Source organism: Buteo buteo, chromosome 19 (genome assembly GCF_964188355.1).
Source record: "Buteo buteo chromosome 19, bButBut1.hap1.1, whole genome shotgun sequence".
In the NCBI taxonomy this organism is placed as follows: Eukaryota; Metazoa; Chordata; class Aves; order Accipitriformes; family Accipitridae; genus Buteo; species Buteo buteo.
Window position 1 is genome coordinate 3,381,521 of NC_134189.1, and position 23,091 is coordinate 3,404,611.

General features: G+C 45.7%; 1 protein-coding gene across 20 annotated transcripts in view; it reads left to right on the plus strand.

Annotated features, from left to right (window-relative positions):
- RBFOX2 (RNA binding fox-1 homolog 2) overlaps positions 1-23,091 on the plus strand; it is a 177,530-nt gene that overhangs the window by 91,979 nt on the left and 62,460 nt on the right. For all 20 annotated transcript variants that reach the window (XR_012653558.1, XR_012653563.1, XR_012653565.1 and 17 more), the window contains one exon: positions 22,089-22,313. Coding sequence is in view for 11 of the 20 variants with exons in the window: in XM_075050972.1 (XP_074907073.1) it covers positions 22,089-22,313 (225 nt within the window). In the remaining 9 variants the exon portion in view is untranslated. The remainder of the gene's footprint in view (positions 1-22,088; positions 22,314-23,091) is intronic.

The following is a 23,091-nucleotide window of genomic DNA, read 5'->3' on the forward strand; positions in this document are numbered from 1 at the left end:
CCGGTGAGTGTTTTTTTTACAGTCCTTTTCTCTTTACCACCTTTGCTGAGCACTTTCAGATGCGTTGGAGTAGAAGCGAACCGCAGAGCAGCCTTGGGATGGCAGAAGCTGCATTCGATGTCACCTAGGCAGGATGGCGATGTAAAAGGGAACTTGATACAGCAGTGCCATTTCCTTAAGTCCCTGTCCTAGAAATAACCTCGCTGCTCCCTAATGCATTTCTTCTGCAGGTGACTAGGTAACTATCCCCGGGTACCTGGGAATTGAGAAATGAGGATGCCTAAGTTTGCCACAGTATGTGCTGTGATTGTTCAGATGACAGGGCCGTGTAAATTTAACATGCTGTTTTATTGTTATTTTAAGAACTATTAATTTGTGAAGTATCTGGATTAGTGAAAAGGTTGCAGTGAGCTACCAAAAAATAGTAAAAGTTGAACGTTGAGAAGGAGGGAAGCCCTTAAAACCAGCAACGTCTTTCCCTGCAGGTTATTAATTCATAATGGCTCCGTTGCACTTAATTAGTATTGACCAGCCTTCTGCTATAAAATTCTAACACCAGTGCAAAAGGGGGCTGCAATAGTGGGCGGCTGATGTTATTTAGACTTGGATTCTGGTCTTACTGCTTCAGGTAAAATGCTCGATATTCCTGTTTTGGGTACATTTTCAGCAGATGATTTGTGCAGTTAGCTGCCCCTTTGCAATGAGTTCCTTAACCTATTTGTCTCCCAGCTGCAAAGTCGCAGAATTCACTAATGGGCATCCCTTGGAGGTCTAAGTACCAGGGAGGAGGTGGTTAATTTGCTTCAGTCTGCTCTCAGATATTATTTAAAAGGATGTAGCCAGGTATTCTTTCTATCTGACATGTTGCCTGGAATCAGGAGTAGAGAAACGTTAACTTGCCTACCAGAAGTATTTTGGTTTGTTCCTGTAGAGTTATCCTGAGCTGTGCAGGATGGTTTTTTGCTGGGCTGCTGGAGGTTGTGCTATGACCAGTGAGGGCTGGAGATGTATAGGCTGGTTTTATAGGGTTCACAGAAGCTAGAGCAATTAATGCTCAACTGAAAGCTTTCTGAAAAAATAGAGTGTGCTTTGCCTATATAAAAGAAAATAGGACAAATGCTGGGCCTGTTCAACAGTATGCTTTGTTTAAAATATCTTGTTGGTTTTTTGTTGTTGGTTTTTTGGTTGTTTTTTTTTTTTCTTTGCAAAACTGTCCATTGAGCAATATTATTCACAAACTGAATTGAGAGTTATCAAGATGGTAATGGGAAGGCACTTCAATTCCGGGGCATTTCCATATTTCAAGTTGCGAAAGAAACCTTCATTTGTTCCTCTTTATTTCTGTGTCTATTTATGATAGTCTTCAATCACATGATTGCATGCTATTTTTTTCCACAAGAAAGGAAAGAAAAACCAGACAACCCTCCACCCATCCCCATCAGCTCCAGTGTATGTGGCACCACGATGACCTCTGCAAGTATCAGTAGCAGGGTTGGCTGTCCCAGATGCATCCCACAGACCTCTGCCGCTTACACTGAATGTGTAATTAGCTGTCATTTTCTATGCAGGCCAGCTCGATCTCTGTTTGCCGGTTGGTTTTGTATATTTGCTGACAGCAGAGGAATGGTGACTTTTTGCAATATTAGGCTCTGGTTTAGGCTTTGGGAGTGTACACTAGTAGGCACATTTTCCCCTCTCTTCCATCCCTGCATGACCTCCCCTGTCTCACCTCTGCCATCCATCACGGATGGATGGATGGGTTTTCTTCCTCTCACTCTCTCCTCGTGATCTGTGGTCAGTCCATGCTTGTCCCATGCAAGTCCATGTCCATGCTGTCCCTGTCTCCATTCCTCCAGTTACGCGTCATCCTGTTTCAGCACACTACTTTTTTACCTTGATCATTTCAGTTCTTTCTCAGCTGATTTTTAGGCCTGCTTATTCTTTCTCTGCTTCTCCTCCTCCTCCTCCCTGTCCTCACTACAGTCTCCTTGTCATATGCTCTTTTAACTTCTCCACCCACTCCTTGCATTCCTCATTTAGTTTGCCTTTTCTACTCCTATTGCAGTCAAACTTGTCTGATCTATCCCTTTTCCCCCCATCACTAAGTCTGTCCTGTTGGCGCTCAGGCTTCTTGTCCCAATTTACTTTTCTTCCGCTACACTGCCAGATCTGTTTCTTGGCTTTTTTGGATTTGAGGTGGGTAACTGCTACTCTGCGTTACTTGATCCCTACAATGGGGATGGTGCAAAGTACAGGAGATGGGTCATCTCCCTGCTGTCATTGATCTCCAGACCTGGATCTGACATGGCCAGTATCTCCTGTGAAGCTGTGGATGATCCCCGAATGAGAGCATGAAATCACAGAAAATGGGGTGCAAGTGGCACTGCCAGCCATGCTCAAAGAGCATCTCTCTTTCCTGTTAGAATAAACTATGACTAAACCATTCCTGATGGGAGTAACCTGCCTTAAAAGCGTTTACGATGCCACTGCCAGCCCTGACAATCCAAGCCCTTTCCTTTCTGAGCATTGCTAAGTCTTTCCTAATATTTAATGTAAAGCTTGTTGCCACCATTTGTTCTTTCCATGATAAGTATGAAGAACAGATTGGTTCTTTCCTTTCGGCAGGTTTTGCATACTGGAATGTTTTCTTTTTCTTGTTTTTAGCCTTTTTGGACCATCATATATGGCTTTACTAGCAGATTTAGTTGATAAAATGTAAGACAAGCACTGTAGTTTTCCATAGTTTTGTTATAATGTTGGTCAGATCTTGGTGTCTTTTCAGTATGGTTGCTAAATACAGATTCATGAAATGCAAATTTTTCTGTTAAATATGTAGTCCTCATAGGCTTTTCAAAGTGTGCGGGGTGTTGGTTGTTCCCCCCCCCGCCTTAATCATAAACAAGACAAAATATCCCCCCTACTTCTTTCTTGGGTTGGATTGATATGGCTGAAGTAACAAAAAAAATTACCAACCCTGAAATCAAATGCAGATAGCATGAAAAAAATTTCAGTTTGAATGGTTTCTCAGAATTATAAACAACTGAAAACGGGGTCTTAGAATGGGAAGTATCAGCCAGCCTGGCTCTACCAGCCCTGCCTGTGATGGAGACTTTCACCCTGAGTAGTCTCTAAGTACCTAACTGGAATTGCACTCCAAGTAGCCTGTAATCTGAGGGTGCATGGAGACACCAAAAATGTCCGAGTAATTGCGAGGGTAATCTTCTAGCCGCTTCTGAAGACTGCCCTCGGGCTGGGAGTCTTGAGTACGGTTAAAACCCTCTGAACTGTCCTCCCGGTTATCCTACTTAAAATTCATAGTCTCTGGAGTTGTGGTCTTGTGGAGTTCAGGATTTCTGTGTGCTTTATAAGTCCTGGACTCGCTGAGCTATCTGACTTGGAGGGCATATTTGACTTTCAGATAATTGCTTTTGATTAACCAAGATTTAGATAATCAGAGTTTGACCTATGCAGTGCATAGACCATCATTCACCTATCGGGTCTCACTGAGGCTCCTTATCTGAAGCCTACGCTCTCCCTCCAGTCCTAGTAGCAAAACCTGCTTTAAATTACTTTAAAAGACTGATTTAAAAATGCCTTGGAGAGGAGTTCAGGTTTCTTGGACAGTAGTAGACCTCCTTTGTCTCACGTACCCTCCATGAAGATTGAAACCCTTAATTTGATTTGTTGTTCTTTGTAGCTTTTCTTATTTTTGCTATTGCAGAATATGAAAGGAGGTTATCAAAACTGAACAATTATGCAAAGTACTTAGGAATATTAGGGAGCAGGAGTAAGAAAGGCTTTTGTTTTCCAGCGTGTGTCCCTTCCTGCTTTGTAAAATGTGGTTGAGATAAATAGAGCAGCAGGGGAAAGGATATTAGAGTTTCAACAGGCAGTGGTTTAGATCTATGTTATCTTACAAAGGATCCTTCCAGCCTGAATCAGGAGGTAGAGGAGGAAGAGCATGGTAATTTAGTGAAATTAGCGAATTAGATTGTTGACTCTTGGTTGGACTGTAAGGTGTTGTGGTATGTTAGCTTTGCTTAGTGTTCAGATATTTAACGCGTGTTAGTTTGCTTTAACTTCTCCCCTTGCTTTTCTTTGTGTGTGTGATGAAGCTGTTTAATGTAGTTACATTTGCTTTGCAAAACCATTTTCTGGTCTGTCTCCACCCCGTTGCAGGATGAAGCTCCCTTCTGTCTCAAAGCAGTGGGGAGGGGAGGAAAAGTACTTCCAGGAATCCCTCTTATAGAAGTTTGGTTTGGGGGGGTTGATGGTTTTTTGGGGTCACTTTAGATCGTTTGATGGAGCCAATCTGTGGCAAAGAGTGTAGTGTGGTGAGAAAGAGGATTGAGGAAGGTGGTGACTGGAGGCTGTGGTGAGAACTTGGGACAGTTCCCTGCTCCAGGTGTCCTTCACAGGGACACGGGTGACAGACTGTGAATGAGCTAAGTGATGAAGAGGTGTAGTCAAGGAGGGACTGACCCTCTTGGTGGCAGAAAGAATTTAGGTCATCCAAAGCCAGTTGCAAACCTTCATCCTAAGAGAAATTTTCTGAGGGACTCTAAATCTTCAAAGCTTCTTTTCGTCAAAATGCTGCAAGGGGTGTGAGAATGAATTTATCTGGTAACACGGGCTTCAGAAAGGTGGAAGAAATACCGCGGAGATATCAATGCTTTGTCAGAAAGCAAGACTTCTAAATGCCTTGTCTTACTCAGTGAAATGAATCTAAATAAATCAATTTAAATCAGATTAAAGATCCCTGAGCTGTGTTTTCCATCAAGTCTGAAACTAGCTTCGAGCAGCCCTATGGGAACTTTGGCCGTAGACAAAATGAAGGTCCTCCTGAAACCAGCCCTGCTGTGAGGGGGGTAAGAGAGGCGGTGACGTTACTGTCCCTTTCAGCTCAAATGTGATTTCTCAAGACTTTTTTTGTTGTTGTTAGGAATACTCTTAATTGGTTTTGACAACGAGCTGCAGGAGTTCTGCAAGGGTGGCACAGAAGTCAGGAGAAAGCTGCACCGGAGGCTGCGGGCTTGAGCTTCTCCGTTGGGATCCGTGCCTGCCCTGCCTGATGGGTGGCCGGGGTCCTGCCTGGCAGCTCAGCTCCATGGCCAAGAACACGTCTCGCAGCCAGACCTCTGCTTAAAGCAGAAGTAACCAGAAAGCCAAAGTGGGTTTTTTTTTTAGTGGGCGGGTAGGAAACTCTGAGTTATGTTATTTGTAACACAGAGGTGAATAGCTAGAGCTGAGTAAGAGGAATTTCTTAATGTTTTGGAGGAGCATAAGGGAAGATACATTTCGTTCTTCTAGGGGGTTTATAGAGGACTGTAGTGGCTTTCAAAAGTGTAGTAGGCCTCTAGGTTAGCTGTGAGGCTCTGTGTGTCACCATACAATTATTCTGAGATACTGTCTGGCCTAAATCTAGGAGAAAAGAAGCTGGTGGCAGGAAGGAACCACGTTTGATTGACACGATTTAAATGCAGAGCTGTGATGAGCCTCCTGGCTACTCTTCTGGCAATCCTAGCAGAAGAGTGTTGGGGGGGGCAGCCTCCTGCGACCAGTCCCGCTGTGTAGCGGTTTGGGAATTGCCCTCGGTTGTGTCCATCCCAACTTTCTGCTGGGGGTTACTGTGGCTGTGTGAGCTGCCCCCCTGCACCCGTGTGAGGTGAGGTGCATTAGCCCCGCTGTTGCTGAAGTGCATGATGATGAGTCCGTTAATTAGGTCTGATCTTGGTAGTACCCAGCAGAAGCAGAGCACAAAGCTAGAGGTGGTTGCTTAAACCATTCCGTCTGTCATCAACCAAGATCGACTGCAGCTATAAAATGCAGGTGGTCCTCGTACCCCGTGGTGCCGAATTCTCGGATTCTGGAAAGGCTTTACGTCCTGGACATGCAAGGGGAAGCTATAAGAGCAATTTTCATCCTAAATGATTTAAAGGAAGTTTTTCACGTCTATCAGTCTTCCCGTGAATCTTCTAGTGCATTTTGAAGGCCTAACAAAACAAAGGGACTTTAGCTGACAATAAATATGTTGGCTGTTGTGGGCTACTGCTCATGCTGTCATTGGCCACTTTTGAACATTAACTCTTCCTAAAAATTTAATAGGACACAAACAATGCTTAGTTTGTGATGAGCTTTACCAGCCTGGATGCATGAAGTTGGAGAGGATCACCCAGAACAGAAAAAACAGGTTACAGAGCACTGATTTGTTCTTGCGTTCGGCGCCTGGCTAGTCCGGTAAGTTCTCTGTGTTGCCTGCCCTTCACTTCCAGCGGAGTGGGGCAGTTCAGATCCCTTCAAACGAGATGAAGTTAAAACCAAGTGCTGAGGGCTTGTGCTGAAGAACATTTCTCAGGTTTGACAGTGATGAAGTATATCTGTGGGCTGTGCTGGCCCATCTGGGGGATGATTGCATGGAGCCCATCCAGCAAGCTGGGTCTCTGTCTTCCCAAGCCGAGAGTGTGTTGGGTTGCAGAGGGACATCTGTTTTGAAGGAGCACGTTTGTAGAACAAAGCAACTGTCCGTCTGTCTGTTCATGTAGTGCTTCAGACTGATGAGAAATGATTCTGGTTCCTTATGTCCTCATTGCTTTGGATCGAAACTTTTACCTCTTCAAAGGAACAATTCACTTCTGCTTTCTACTTCTTTTCAGTTAATTATGCTCGTTCTACAGCAGTGAGGATTATCATCTTGGCCGCTTATGTACTTGTGCTGCAGGATCTCCTTCCTCCCTGACCTCAGTTACAGCGTTGTGCGTTTCACACATCTCATCTCTTAAAGGAGGCGGTTGCACCTTTGAAAATTAGAAGAACTGGCAGAGTCTGCTGAAATCTTGTGGTGTTTTAGGTCAGCTGTCAGTGATGGTAACCTGATCTATGGCAAATCTTTCCCTCCCTCTCCCCAGGGTGCCTGCTCTGCCCTTTGCGTGCCAGTGGGGCTGATATGATCCAAATTAACTTTTTCATCTGTTTGCATTTATTTTTCTGAGTCATGAGAGGTCCTCAGGAGCCGCGGGATTAAATGTTGTTTTCCTTCCTATCACTTGTATTGTAGTGAACATTATCTTTTCATTCTTGCCTGGGATCAGATGCTGGTTTTTTCCACGTTAGTGTGCTGCTGGGTATGTGGCCCATCATGGGAATAACACAGAGCTGCACAGTCAGCAGAGGAGCACTCATTATTTTGATGTCTGCTGCAAAATGGTGGCTCCTGTTCTAAATTACTTGGTGAGGTAATTGTTCATCTTCCAGGATATTTTGCTTCCTCTGTGTATGAGGTCTGTTAATAGGATAGGAAAGTACAAGGTGTTTTTTGGGCCAGGTTGGGTCTGACTTCTGACTGGATCCTTTAGTTTTAGTGATATATGAAGGACAGTTGGGGTGGTGGTTAGGAGCAGAGGTGTAAAATCCCAGGACTCGCTGCTGGCAAAGCAGCGGGATTGTTGTCACTCTCTGAACTACACTGCTGTGATTGCTATTTTATATTTTTAATACAAACAGCATCTTTCTGGTGGTGTGGCTGATGGCCAGTCTTGAAGGAGGGATGCTGCTGCTCTTCCAGGAGCCTCCGGTCAGAAGGGACAGAGGGTGGTGGCAGGTGATTGATCCACCTATTCAGTAGGCAACTGCTCTTCCTTGAAACACTATCTTAAGAGAGGTTTTGCTGTTTGACAGTTTGATACGTCACTTTGGAGCCAATTTGTGCAATAGAGCAGAGGGATGAGAGAGAATTTCATTAATAGGAAACTGGCTACCCTGAGCAGGCTACGCAGCACTGGGATGCTGCCTTGGTCTCTTCCCTTGAGCATGAAGGACCATGGATGAGATAGCAGGAGCTCCGGCTTGCGGTAGGAAACTCACTCTTGATGTGCTGCAGGGCCCTTCAGTGCCTAGCAAAGACCCGGCTGTTCCCCTTCAAAGGTCTAAAAGCAGCTGAAATGAGTCTGCAGGGGAATTTAGCAATTTAAGCCAAGATTGTGCATCTGCAGACCTTGCCGAGTTGCCGCATACCCTTGCACGCGCCCTGCCATGCCCAAGCTGTGACAGGCTGAACCATTTGGTGTCCAGCTTGTACCTTAAGCTGGGCCAGGATCCAGGTACGAGAAGTGTCTTCTCCTTGTGCAGTCTGAGAGGCATCGTTGAGAACCTGTGACACATTGAGATTGCGGTTTAGTTACCATCGTCTTTTAAAATGTGGACACCAGGAAAGGCAGAGATGCCTCTCTTTTTATATACTATTAATTATAGCCTTTACCTGGAAAGGAGATGCCCTGGTGCAGCTCCGTTAGCCAGGGCAGGTTAGCTTGTGCCTGTCACTTAGGATAACCCTTTGGCTGCTGGCTGCTCTTCGTGAGGGTGTCTTTTTGGCTTCCCTCCACTCAGAGTAGGCTTAACTGTTTCTGAAGGCTTCTCCATATATTGTGTGACCAGCAAATATTTTATGTTTTTTGAATCTGGTGAGATATGCAGTGGAAGCTAGTATGAAAGTCCATTTCTGAGCATGGCCATGGCTTTTATGGCCCTATAAATTTGATCCTGAACAAGTGTCCTATGTGTGATTTTGATTTCCTTCAAAATTTACTGCAAAATTTTAGCTATGCCCTGAAATTCTTTTTTAAAAAAAATAGTTTCTTTATATGTGAGAGCATAGCGAGAGCATAGCTAAGGTCCTAGTTAAAACCCCAAGCTTTTAGCGCTATGAAAGACAAAATAGCTCCCAGTACATGAACGACATGCAGATGACAGCTGAGTAAATGAATGCATTTTCTGTTTTGTCCTAAACCTGTTTTCTAGTCGATTTTATTCGTGCCAATGATGGCCAAGTTGTGTACATCTGTTAGCATCCCACAGAGAGCCCAGCGGAGCTGCTAGCAACCAAGAAACACCCGAATAAATGCACCGCTGAAATTGAGGGAGGGAGTTGTGGGGGAAGAGACAGGCTTTCACGCTTTCTCACTCAACCAGGCGCTGGTCGAGTTTCTGGGTTTGGTAGTGTTGGTTCTTTGCTCTTGCAGGTTGCAATATTAAAAGATCTAGTACCCTGTGGGGTCTTAAAACAAATTATTTTCTCCCTGATTGTAAGCACTACACCCCAAATCCAGAGGCTCCAGAATAGGTGAAAGCAAAGCATGCGGTAGCTGTATTCTGCACCTCTCTGGAAAGCAGAGCACCTTTTTTACGGTGTTCTTGCTTGTTTGGAAAGTAACATGAGCCTCATGAATATTTGAGGCTCTCAGGTGCCTTTTGAGGGCTGGAGGGCCGAGGGAGGGCAGGCAGTGCGGGAGCCGGAGGGGCAGAACAGGGAGCAGCCCTGGCCCTGCGTGGTCGTCTCGTCTCTCTTATGCTAGTAGACTTCTCATCGGGATGAATGTGCTCTGAAATATTTATTGCCCTGTTTAAATATTCATCGCTGCAAAGGCAGCGCAGCCTGATGGCAGCAGCAGAGCCTCAAGGGACAGGGGCTGCAGCAGTCCCTGGCATTTCCTTTCAGTAATATGATAAAAATATATTAAAAAAAAAAAAAATAATCGGGCATTCCCCCACTGCAAGATTGACAGAAGCAGTCAGGCGTACGTCTCGGTGTTTCCTCTTCGTGCCAGAGACTTGTGTTTGCTCTCAGGCTCGTATGCCGGGGTGCTGCTCTTGGTTGCCAGATGCTAATGCTTTTTTTTCAGGCCTGTATCCTGGAGCGAGCGGCTTTGTTTAGCCTGACACTGTATGCGTGAAAGGGGATGTACAGAAGGGGAGGCCGACTGGCTGAAAGGGTTTAAGTTTTGCGTAGCCTGTTCTCTTGTCTTTCTGTAGGTGTGAGCAGACAAACAGCCAGGAGGGGGAAAAAAAGGACCTTTAATGCACTTGGCTGTAGAAGGTGGAGGTCTGCTGGGAATTATGGAGGGGTAAATTTCATGGAACTCATGCAATAACATATTAATGGACCTGGAGACGCTGACAGACGTGCCACTGAAATGAGATGCTCTTACATCAAATTAGCTTTTAAGGTTTATCGATTTAACTTCAGTAAAATAGAGCGGTTTAAAAGTGGGCCTACCAGTAATATGCAACAGTTTAATGTGAATATTTGGTACATTGCTGTTGTTAAACCCACGCACGTTTTATGTGACCAAGGCGCTGATGCAGTGGTGACAAGGGAGAGCAGCGTGCTTCCAGAGATGCTGCTGAGCGCGGGAGCTGCAGGAGCTGCATTAACGACACCCAGCCCAGGAGGGTGGTGATCGCCCTCTGAAAAGTGGTCGAATGCGCTGTTGACCTCGAGCTTCACCTTCGAGCTGTGCAGGTGGCCTGTATAGGGGAGAAGTCTGTGCTGGTTTGTGGTTACAGCAGGAATTCGGTAAACATACGTTAGCTGGAAGGCCTGGGGGAAAGAGGCTTTAAAAGGATTTTATAACAAAGGGGAAATCTTTCCTGAGATACTTGACAAATTCACTGTGTATAAACCGCCTTTATACCGGCTTACACGGAGGCACTCTAAAGTTAAGCATAACCAAAGCAGGTAGTGGCAATAACATATGCTAAATGTCCATGTAACCTCTTGTTCTGGGATGAAGTGGCTTTCAGGTGCATTTTCAAGTTGCGCTTAATGTAGCGTAACTATGGGCTGCTGTGAGAAGAATAGTCCCCCTCGTCTCTCTGCCCTGGCCATATGTTCAGCCTCCTCACCGCTTTGGGCACTGTGCTTAGGCAGATATAAAGTGAGACGGTTCAGTTTATGACCAAACAGATGACTATTGTTTGGATTAATTTTCTGGCTATGGCCGTGGCATGACTGGATCTCACAACAGCTGGGGAAGGAAGCGGAGCCACTGCTTCTGAGGCCAGTTGGTAGTTTATCATGTTAGGTGGTACATGAAACTGCACCTACACTTCTCAATAGCTTGTTCCTCTCCATAAGGTGAAGTCATTTTACTTATAAGTGTGTCTGCCGCTTAGTTTAATCTGCTTTAATTTATGTGCATCGACTTCCACCAGCTCTTCTTAGCTTTTTAGAATATTGTCCTTTAGCTTGTCTCTTCTGGCTGTATGTGCATTGTAGGCCATTATGTCTCACTCGGGTACCTCTGTTTTGAATGACATAATGTTTTCAGCATGAAGGCATGAAGAGATGGAAAGGACTGAGTCCTTCTCACGAGCTGACTTAATGACTGTCATTTAGAAATCAGTAAACAAAATAAAATGGTGTCTTTTACCAGAGCTGAATTTATCAGACTCAGCTTCTGGCTATTGGTTTTCTTGATGCCTTTGTTCATTAGATTAAATGTTATTAGTGCCTACTTCTTTTTTTTCCTCACCATTAATACACTTTTACAAAATAATCAGTTGCCACTTAATTTTTTTTTTTAATTATAAGCAAAATAGATTAGCCTTTTCAAGTTTTTCAGTGTACAGCCATGTGGCTTTTTCCAATCTTGTGGTCATTTTTGTGGCTCTTCCATGTTCCCTTTTGATGTTTTTTAATTCCCTTTTTAAAATTTGTATGTGGAAGCATGTATCTTATCTTTCATCTGACTGAGGCTGCATACAAAAGTAGCAGTGCTTCCTGCATCCTGCTTGTTGGTAATACATCTGAACAACTGTAGTCAGTCTTTGTACCAGGCTGCTGCACTGGTGAGTTGCTTCTTCATGACCCTCTGCTCCTTTCCAGAACCTCTGCTTTCCAGGACACATAGTGGAGGCTTCCTTGAAAATGGAAAACTCTTCTTGGAACAAATGAGTAGCAGGAGATAGGAGAATGCATTGCTGGAATGGAAAGTAACTGTGGGAAGAAATCTGCGTTTTTAAACCATCAAATTTCTGTTCTCGAGCGTGTGCCAAGTCAGTCGCAGATTTCCTCCGCCCCGCACCCTGAGAGCAGCTTGATATAATATTGTTGCTGTGTTACTGAGTCCTGGCACTCGACTCACAGATGAGTCCCATTTGCCTCGACTGTGGCTGTGCGCATCTCATCCCCTATCTTCTGTACCGAATTCTGACCGTACCCGTGATAGGCCAGTGGCAGTGAAAAGGTGACAGGGCTGAGATGTTTAGCTGCTTGCATTTAAAAAAAAAAAAAAAAAAAGAGCCCCAAGAGGAGCTCTGGTTTTGTGTTTAAGTATGCTGTATACGTCTCGTCCCCCACCTTTGCTCCATAGTCACGTCCGAACGCGCAGCTCCTCGCTATGGTTTCTGCCAGCTCTGCAGTTCTTTCCGAGGCATTCAGCGCTCTCCAATTGATTCCAGATGTGCTCTCCCCTTCCCGGTGCTTTCTCCCTTCCTCCTCCTCCTGTGCTGGCAGCGGAGGCAGGGCTGCTTTTTTCCTGTGAGGTGCTGGAATTATTGCAGGCAGGTGGGAGGACTTTCCTGCTGGCCACTGAAATTGGGGGAATTCAAGGGCCCTGTGTAAGTGCTGTAGAAGTGAAGCTGCCTGATGGGGCTTTGAGGTTCGTCCATCCTTCAGGAGCCAAAGCCAGCTCAGAGCAGCACCTCTGCACAGCTCGGTACTGCCTTCAGCTCATTCCCCTCGCAGCAGGGGAGAGGGGGACAGGGAAGCCTGATGCCAAAGTGATCTTTGAAATCTTTCCTACAAGACCACTGCATATATAGAGAGATCTGGAAGACTCTATTACAGATAGCTGCATCACACAGTAAGGGCTTTGAAAAATTTCTGTGACTAAAGTAGATACCAATCTTTCTAAGGGGCTGAATGAGCTTCATGAGGATTTAAACATTCAGGAAAGCAGTTTGAATTCTTGAGGTTGCAGGAATAACTCTCCACACTCACTGAGATTTGGTGACGTACTTGCAGATACAGGGCGATAGTCCGTTTGCAGAGCAGGGACATGGGATGAAAAAATCACTTACCAGTCCAGCTCAGGTACCTGACTGGGATTGGAGAAGCAGATACTGTTTTTTAGGAATATGTCACCTGGAGAGCTACTGTCTTCCTTGAAACAAAGCCATTTGAAGCGAGCAATCTGACTGCAGAATTAGCTGAGGTGACAGTAGCAGTGACACTACCCTGACAGCCTGGGCAAGAGTTACCACGGGACCAGGTGGGTTTTTCTTCCCCGTTACATTTCTGTGTTCTGCAGCCCTCCTTTTACTGAGCAGCACCAGGAGCCACTGGTGAGCGGTCAGCAGTAAGGCAGAAAACCCAATACAGGCAGGTCCTCTGTGCCATCTTGGAGTCAGGTACAAGAGTGCCCAGGTGCCCTGATGCAACCATGGAGCGCTCTTGGAAGAGCAGTTACCACTCTCCTTCCCCACCACCGGCCTCTGGTTCCTGCTGCCTCCCTGCGTGAGAATCTGCAATCATGCAACCGTGAGTGTGATCGGTTTGCTAATCTGCTGAAAAGCTAATCACAGTTAGCTTGGATTAAACATACGCGACACATCTGCAGCACACTGTTTCTTAGCTATGATTCATTTGAATTCTGGTCCAAAAGAAGAAACTTAACCCTCTTCGCCCAACAGTAAAGTAATCTCACTTGTGTAGGAGATGCTTCTGCCACTCTGGGTGCCTGCTGGATTAACATATGACTAGATTCGTAATATTGTGAGGCTGTATTTTCATACTGATTTGTTGAAAGCTAGTCATCTTATGGAAATCTTTTTTCCCAAGAACGTTTGACTGTGAATGTGAAGTGGAAAATACTCACTTGGAATACTGCAGAGGTGGGAAGAACACAGCCAGGGTAGGTGCTAAAGGACCGAACTGGAACAAAAAATTGAGCCTGAGCCTTTCTCTTACGTGCTGGCTTTGCTGCTGAGGACATATCCATCCTGGCTGGTGACTTTTTCCTTTGTTCCACACCCCCACCCCCTTCTTCCCAATAATTCTTGGAGGTAGTTTCATTCCTAATATGGAATGGAAACAGATGTTGAGACCTCAATGTCTTCTCTTGAAGCACAATTCTCTCTTTCTAATCAACCCCAGAGAGCGTGAATTGATTGAAAGCGTTTGTTGGGATGCCTTTGTGCCAGTAAAATTTAACTATTTTTTTTGGAAAAGTGAATAACATAGATTTCAGGAGCAGAAAATCAGTGCCTTTTTTAAATCAGAAAGGTATGTTTCAGGCTGGTAAGTAGATGTAGCTCTGGGCCTTATTAGCATTGCATAACTCTAAAGCTTTGGCTATATCCAACAGGAAGCCTCTTCGCAGGTTGCCCAGGGGCTTCTTAATTAAGCGTGTATGCATTCAGCACTGAGAGCCTGCGTTTGTGCATTGGGATAGAGCAAAAGTTGACCATTACTAGAAATAATGACAGCATGGGGATGAGTGTGTGCTTCCTGTGTATAAGAGTAAGATAAGACTATAATTTTCTTTCATCCTTTCCTACAAAAGAGGGACTTGAATGTCTTCTCCATGAAGTTCTTGAATGCATTAAAAAAAAAAAGCCAGCTGTTTTATTTTACAGAACAGTTTTTGGTGGCCTGGAATGATAGAGTGTATGTTGGAAGATAACTTGTTCTTCCCTTGCTTTACATATCTAGGAGAAGGAAGGGCAAGATTAGATAATCTAGTGCAAGCTTGCACCAGGAAGTTGAAGAAAACATGCCTTTAAATGGTTAGCTAGGTGCAAGCCTAAGTGCAGGCATCTCCCCCCCCCCCCCCCCTCCCCCCGTGGAAGATTAGCTTGTTTAGTTAACTCAGTGCAAAAAGCATTTGTTAAAATGATTACATTCAATTTAAATTCAAAAAAAGAATGCATACGTATACGTTTTCCTGTTTTAACAAAACTAGCATAAAACTCCACAAAGCTTTTGCAAAACTACTCATAGGTAGAGCACTGCTTTTGGGAGGTTTCAGGAGGAATTGCTCTTGTGCTTATGGTAGTAGAGTCAAAATCCCACATCCTATTACCCCAATATGTCATAGATCAAATGAAGATCAAGCTCCAGACATGCAGATGAAATACAAAACCTCTTATTACTGTGGTCCTCTTCAAGGAGCTTTTATGATCAACCCACATCAAGAAAAAGAGTGTTGATTTTATCAGTCTGGGTCGCCAGACAGACATGCCAGTCTTGCTCTCTGGAGTAACAGAAATGCCTTTGTAGTGTGGACTATGGGTGTCAGGGTAGGGTCACATACCCCTCTGAATCCAGGAACAGGTTTGTATGAAGATGAAGAATACAAGATACTTATATCTTTTGTATATATCCTTTTCACCTCCAAACTTCCTTTCTGTAGGCATTTCTTCCCATTCAGAAACTAACCCATAATGAAATGGCCATGATGCAGAAAGTGTTATTACTGCATTTTAGGGTTAAGAGCTTGTACGATGTTTGTGGACACCCACAGGGTTTGCATGGCTAGGTCACTATTTTGGCATGACTGGGGCGTTGGAAAGCCATCACTTCATCATCCTGTACATCACTTTGCCTTGTGTTTGACTGTCTTCGTGACCCTGAAGAGCAAAAGCACAGTCTTTAAAATCAAGGCTTAGGTTCCACATGCTGTGAGAGCTACCAGTGGGGTTTATCTCTGGTGTAATGCCCCAGCCTGTGGTTTTCTGGAAGGAATAATGCTCGAGTTCCTGATGGGTCTTGGAGCATCCCTCAGGCTGCTTTGTGTCCATTCCCCTTTGGGAAGAAATTGCTTACTGATATGTTTATTATCGGTGGGCAAATTGTGGGATTGCCTGGGGAGAGGGTTAACAAATGTCGGAGACTGCGGCTCCCCGGCAGCCTGAGCTCATCCGAGTGCTGGTGCCCATGGCTCTTCCCTCCCCAGCTTCTCCACCCCCTCTCCTTTCTGGCTCTGGTTCTCCTCCAACTCCTTGCCAAGCCGTTTCAGCACTCTTAACTGGGAACAAAACTAACCTGACAATAAAAAGCGAGTCCTTTTTTTTTTTTTTTTTTTTTTTTTTTTTTTTTTTCTGGGATATGTGCTGAAACGGCTCAGCGGAGGGCGGACAGAGTGCCGTGGCTGGCAAGGGAGAGAGGGCAGGAGCGCAGAGCCGGAGGTGGGACGGCGGCAGCTCCAGCCAGAGCCCCTCTGGAACCACAGCCGAGAGCGTGAGTCCCACCGGAGGAGCCATGGGAGGGGAGGCTGTGTTGGATGGGACTGGGAAGGGGAGCCTGCCGGGGAGAACCTCAGCCCATGTTCCTTATTAATTCTTTCGCTCCTGGGCAGCAGCGTTGTACGGTCAGACCTTTCTCTCCTGTCTGTGTACAGCTGAGGAGCAGCGCTTGGCCGCTCCTGCAGGAGGCTGTGACCTGGGATGGAAGAGGGATGGTGTGGTCCCCGCATCCCCCTCGCTCACAAGGATCTCTTTCATGCAGAGAGCTGAGGGCAGGCGGCGGCTCCAGGTTGAACGATCGCGTCAGGCTCTTCAGATCCGAGCTACAAACATTTTTGCTGTTTACGAAAGGGATTAGGTTAGTGCAGAGAGCAAACAGTCGCAGCTTGGAACACACACTGGTCTTCACAAACAGGTTAATTGCCCCTGTTAGCTGCAAGTCAGTTGCTTCAAGGCTTCCATGAAACGAGTTCAGTGAAGGCGTACCTATTAGAAACCCCATTCCAGTAATAGGCTGTGCTGGTTTTGGCTGGGATAGAGTTAATTTTCTTCATAGTAGCTAGCAGGGGGCTCTGTGTTGGATTTGTGCTGTGAAAACTGTTGATAATGCCGAGATGCTTTCGATAGTGCTGAGCAGTGCTTACCCAGAGCCAAGGGCTTTTCTGCTCCCCAGCCCACCCCACCAGCGAGCAGGCTGGGGGGGCACAAGGAGTCGGGAGGGGACACAGTCGGGACAGCTGACCCCAACTGACCCAAGGGATATTCCACACCATAGGATGTCATGTCCAGCATATAAAGCTGGGGGAAGAAGAAGGAAGGGGGGGACGTTTGAAGTGATGGCATTTGTCTTCCCAAGTCACCATTACGTGGGCTGGAGCCCTGCTGTCCTGGAGATGGCTGAACACCTGCCTGCCCGTGGGAAGTGGGGAATGCATTCCTTGTTTTGCTTTGCTTGTGTGCGTGGCTTTTGCTTTACCTATTAAACTGTCTTTATCTCAATCCACAAATTTTACTTTTTTTTCCCTGATTCTTTCCCCTATCACACTGTGGGTGAGAGCAAGCGAGCGGCTGTGTAGTGCTTAGTTGCCAGCTGGGGTTAAACCATGACATAGGCATATACTCATATCTATCCCAATGATTTGGGGGTTACCAGAGTTGAAGGGCATATTTAAGAGATTATTTGATGTTAGCATGCTGTAGCATTTCTCTGCACCTCTCTCGGGTGCTTCTGACTCACAGCAGGGTTATGGACAGCACAGACCATTTACCTGGTGGCAGTTTGTATGGAAATGCCTGTACAGCAATTGTACCAGTTTAGCTTTACCAGGATTATCATTTTTATTTGGTTGGTTATGCTTTAATATCTATGCATATTACAGCGTACCAATACAGAAGGGATCTGGAGCTGCATTGCTATAAGGCTCCTTTCATATCCCTGTAATTACACCCCTTTCTCTAATGAGCAAAACAAAACAGCCCTTCACAAAATAGACTGATCTTTGACAGTTTTATGGGAGTAGGAGGCTTTTGTGTGCGTTTCTGGTGTTCGCTCTTGGTGCTCCAGTGCCGTGATCTTGGATCACCACCTGCTGTCTGCTCAAAGAATTCATCCTCTGTCGCATTTGCTGAGCCACGTTGCTCCTCGTTGAGATATTGTCCCCAGCTCCCACCCTTCTGCAAGTTACCGCTACATGCGGTTACTTACCGTTCCTCGGCTTAGCTTAGAGCTACAAAGTTTGTTAATTAAGTTAAAGCTGCATAAACTCTTAGAAATGTGTCTCCATTAGGGATTTTTTCACTGGTTTAGCTAATTTGTTTTTTAAACAAAACATGGGATGGGTTTGTACTGAGCTGTGTAGGCAAAACCCTGACTTAAGGAAGGAAGGTGGCACCTGCGAGGACGTGACTGGACCTTTGTAGGGCTGAGAATAGGGGCCTGAAAGGGGAGCCCGGGTGGGTATCCCGTATCCCTCTTGTGCCTCGAGGGCTTGGGTGCTGATGAATCAGCTGTCAACATTTTGCAAGAGGGGAGCTGCTTTGAATTCCTACCTGATGTGGATGAGTGATTTCTGTGGGAGCAGAGCAACAGAATGAATCGAAAACATAGGAGTTGCTGGTTTTGTTTAAACTATAGATTACTGTACGTTGTACTGAAGTTTTTTCTTTTTTTTTTAAGGAGCATTTTTTAATTACATAGAGTTCCAGTTGCACTGAACAGCCTTTCCCAGTTTGGTGAGCATGGGGTGGCAGCTAGCATAGTCAGCGCATGGCAACAAAAACTCATGGAGGGAATTGGTTAACCTGGAACTGCTGAAATTATTCCTGCAGCCAAATGTCCCTCAAGCTTGTCTCCTGGGGGCGGCCAGCCACCCTCCATTGTGGCTGAGAGAAGTATCTGTCTGGTCCTGAACATTAGTTAAGATTTATTTCATGCCTTCACACAAGTTGCAGCCGGGCTTTCCTAGTCCTGTGATGGCATCCTTGTGTGTGTTTGGGGATGGTGACTACTCTTGGACATGGCCATCTCGGTCTGTTGTTGCATTTGAGTCAATGTTTAAGAGAATTTCATGAGCTAAAACAGGCAGGATTGGCGATGCAGTGAGGTATGTTGTCAAGATTGGATAGACAAAATACTTTCAGCTGAGTCTCTCTTCCTACGTACGTACCTTCACCAGGAAGTTTGGGGGTTTCTCCATGTTCTTTGTACCTCCTGAGAAGTGGGAAGAGCAGTGCTTCTGACTGCGGGATTTTCCCTGATGGGTTAGAAGTAGGGAAAGGAGTTCAGGTTCTATGTTTGAAGATAAATGGGATTTCCACACCCCCCACCCCGTGTTAGTTCTTGAAAATATGAAGTGTTGTGTAAATGTTGAAATTTGGTAGAGTAACAGAAGAGGTAGAATCTCCTCTGGGTTTGGAGGATATCAGTATGCTGCGAAACCTGCTGAGATCTCATCGGGAGTCCTTTTCTGTAGACACTAGTGGAAACAGGAAAAAAAAGTAATTCTAAAGCATCAAAGGAAATTAAAATAACCAAAAAAAAATGAGAAGGGAAACGTGTACATAATCATATCAAGAGAAAGATAATTTGAGATACAGATACTTCATGGGATGATGAAACCTGGACAAGCATAATGGTGATAGATCTACAGCTAACCTGAGACATTAAATTAAGGATACATTTGTAATGAAAGATAGGATTTTTGTATGTTAGTGCGATTGGGGGGGGATGTGTGACTATGGTGTTAAAAACATTTCATTCTGCATCAGAAATCCCTTATTTGAAAATCTTAGGAAGGGCAGGGAGAAGTAATAAATAAAGTTACCAGGATATTTTGGCTTGTGAGGTGTGATTAAGCTCAAAATAAATACGTATCATCAAAACGCCACAAGCAACAGGAGAGAGCGAGCATTTTTAATCCTGCAAACATTTGTAGATAATTGAAGAAGGGAGAGAAAATATTTAAAAGGTTGAAACGCATTTAAACTAGAAGGAATGGTATTAACTGAGGGGTAAAAACGTTGAAAATGAGATTATATAAGGTTTATGGGCTGGCATTTTAAGTGGTCTAAGAGTGAGATTAAACAAAATGCTGGAGTGTGTCCTTTGGGGAGCAGCCCTGCACTGTTGAGAGAATGGCAGAATAGGTTTTGTTTGTGGCTAATTAGCATTCTCTTCATCCTATCCGGGGTACTACTGGCTTGTAAATCTGGCTTGTTTTAAGAAAATTGGAAATAGTTTCTGCTACTGCATGTTTCCTGGGATTACTCTATCAATTTCTGAAATTTAAAATGAAAGAAATCAGTTTCATATTTAGCTCCTATTTTAAACACAAGAAAGGGGCAGACAACGTGGGCTGTATTGGAAGCACGCAGACAATTGGATATCATGAAATATTGTAAGCAAAAGAGCTTGAAAAGGAGGCAGTATATGTGGACAGAGTGGAGCTGTCATGGCAGGGGATAAACAGTCCGAGTAGGTGAGCGACGGGGTTGCTGATACCTGGTTTGCAGCGGGATAGCCATCGTGCAGCCTCTCCTCCCTCCCGCTTGTAAAACTCGCCCTGCGGATCTTGGTGATGGTTTAGGTCGAGTCAGAAGCTCTTTGCTTTGAGGCCGAGAATAGCAAAGGAGCGAGCAGAAGTGGAGGGCTGGTGGAGCTGCCCTCCTTTTGGAGGGCAGAGGGGGGAACCCTGTCCCGCTTTCAGAAAACGCGCTCGGTGTGTGAAAAACCTCCGCAGAGCTGCTAGCACGCAACACGGGGCTGCAATGGCTCGGGGGAGTGCGTGCAAGGAACCGAGCGCTGGCCGCGGCTGGCCTGCTTGCCTGAATTTTTCTTTCTCAGATAAGGCTGCGGAGTTTTGTGTTTCTGCAGGCAGCGAGGCTTTGCAGCGGCTGGACTTTAGTTAATGAAACCGTTCGATGCGGGCCAAGGCTGCAGCTCAGCTCCGCTAAGTGGTATTGAATGCCCTTCCCTCTCCTTCTCCCCAGCTGCGGGAGCGCGTGGCCACGTGGCCCCCAGGGGAGGCAGACCAGATAGACTAATGTCAGAGCAAATTTGGGATTCAGCCAGTGTCTGACTGACCCGGTGCTGGCTGGAGGTACGCTGCATTTATCATTGTTTCCTTCGCCCGGAAGGGAAAACTGCAGGTAGGCTGATAAAGGGACTGAAAGGTTTGTCCGGCTTCACTGGAGGTCCGTCAGCCCCTGCATGCTCTCTGCTGAAAGGCTGCTTGGTAATTCCCACTCTGCCTTTCCTATCCGCAGGATAAGGTCTGCTTCTCTTTTACTCCATTGATTTAAGCGTGCTGGTGTCAGAATAGGCTCGAGCACCTCCGGGCTTTGTGGGGGAGGACCCAAGGCTGGAACAGCAGCCAAAATTTAAAATCAGGATTAGTCTGTTGACACACACATAAATCAAACAGCCCTCCTATCATAAATCTTTTCCGTGGATATTTTTTTTCTGCTGTGGCGGTGGAAGCAGTAGGAGCGGTGCAGCAGCCTGGGCTTCCCAGGGTTGGGTTTCAATGTCAAGGCTGTTCTCCTTCGCCCCGGGTGGCTGAACGCAGCTCCCTGCTCCCCCCTCGGTGAGATCCCTGCAGCGGCTACAGGGCTGCATGCTTTCGTGTTAGCTTTGGGTGGTTTTCAGGCGTGGTGGGGTAGGTTTTTTACTGTCTTTTGGGGATATCTTTTGCATGGTCAGCTGCCTGTTTCTGAGTCATCTGTTTAGTGTCAGCTACATCTAAGGCAGTGCTAAAAGCTGCTAAGAAGTCCACTGTCCTAGCGTAGAGGTCTCTGTGGGATACCCTAAGCTGAGGAAGGAGTGGGTAATTAATGCCTTCTGTGATGGTAGTGATTCTCAAGACTGGGGAGAGAGCGAGTGTGCTCCAGGCTTGTGTTCTCAACTCGGGTCCCACAGCTCTTTGGTGTCTTCTGCACAGGCAGCACAAAGCAAATGGGATATTCTAGTGACTGGTACCAGAGCACCCGTGCTCTGTACTCAGTGCTGCCAGAGCAAAGCAGGGGGCTGCTGCACAGATCGGTTTTAAAATGAGTACTTCTTTCTGTCACTGTAACACAACAGAGGAGAGCGTGCTCTGAACCACACGAGGTGCTTGCTCGTGAGCAGAGCCATGAGGGTCAGGCTGGAGGAGATGGACCCAGATATGGTACTTCTAGGCATATTGAAGAACCCTGTTCTTCTGTCTGTGTTTCCTTCTGCATTGCAATCTTTCAGTGCCTCTTCCCCCTTCCAAAATAATGCCTTGCTGTGTGTAAAGCCTCATGTGAGATTACAGGGATATGCAATTTGCAAGCGCCATAATTTGTTCTCCATATGGCACCTGGTAGCGAGAAAGTTGCCAAAAAAAGTTTAAGAAAACAGTATCATGGCTCAGAGGAGCCAGGCACGCTCTTTTTCAAAGAGAAGATAATAGAAGAGTGTGCAATATTATGGTGGTGGTGGATGGGCTGTTCGCATGAACACATGTGTATGTGTATCATTTCTCAGGCTGATGTTTTGATCCATCTTCTGTAGTATAAAGCTGTTTTCTCCTTTTCTCTTTCTTCAGGGTAACCAGGAGCCAGCAGCAACTCCTGATGCAATGGTGCAGCCATTCACCACAATCCCATTTCCACCACCCCCACAGAACGGGATTCCCACAGAGTATGGGGTGCCACACACTCAGGACTATGCAGGCCAGACCAGCGAGCACAATCTGACGCTCTACGGAAGCACGCAGCCGCATGGAGAGCAGAGCACGAACACGGCCAGCACGCAGAATGGATCTCTTGCAGTAAGTGCAGAAGGGTGCAGAGCCAGGAGAGCAGCACGGTGCTCTGGGAAAAAGCAGCCATTGATTGGATTGCTGACTGCTTCTTAAGTATTGAGCAAATCAGCGGTAGACTTGAAAAGGAGAGAATTATAAACAAAACACAGCTTCTGACCTTTCATTACTAGGTTTCTATCTTTCCCTTTGTGCATGTTCCCCTTGTAAATAGGTGTTTGCGAAGAGCAGTAGTGCTTGGGACCATGGTGTTTTTGCCACGGTGGCATTGTCTGAAGACAGTGCTTTACAAAAGTGTTAATTACCTTGTGTTAATTGGCAAATGGTTCCAATGAATGTGATGGAGGCAGATTCTGGGAGGTTGACGCTACGAAGGATTAGGGTGAGTGCATGCATTGTAGGTGTAATCCCAGAGTGGTTTTGTTCTCAGGAAGTTAGCAGAGTAGAAAAATACTTTTCTTTGTCTTTCTGAAGATGGCAGGGAGCTTCAGGCGACAAAGATAGGAGAGGACCTCTCAGCTACTGGGCATCCATTTGCCAAACAAAGATTTTCACCACCTTATATATTTTTTTGCTTTCTTCTTCCTATGGCCTGGAACTGGCACTGGGCAACATGCTGGCAGATTATCCCAGGAAAAGCTTTATCCACCCCTTAAGCCACTTGTTAAGACTTAACTTCCTAATAAAGAGCCTTATGGTGAGAGCCTTCAGTGCTCAGGGGCGGATTTAATCTGTTAATGCTTTCAGTTTTACTTGTAGTTGGGTGTTTGGCTCGTAGAGATTATTT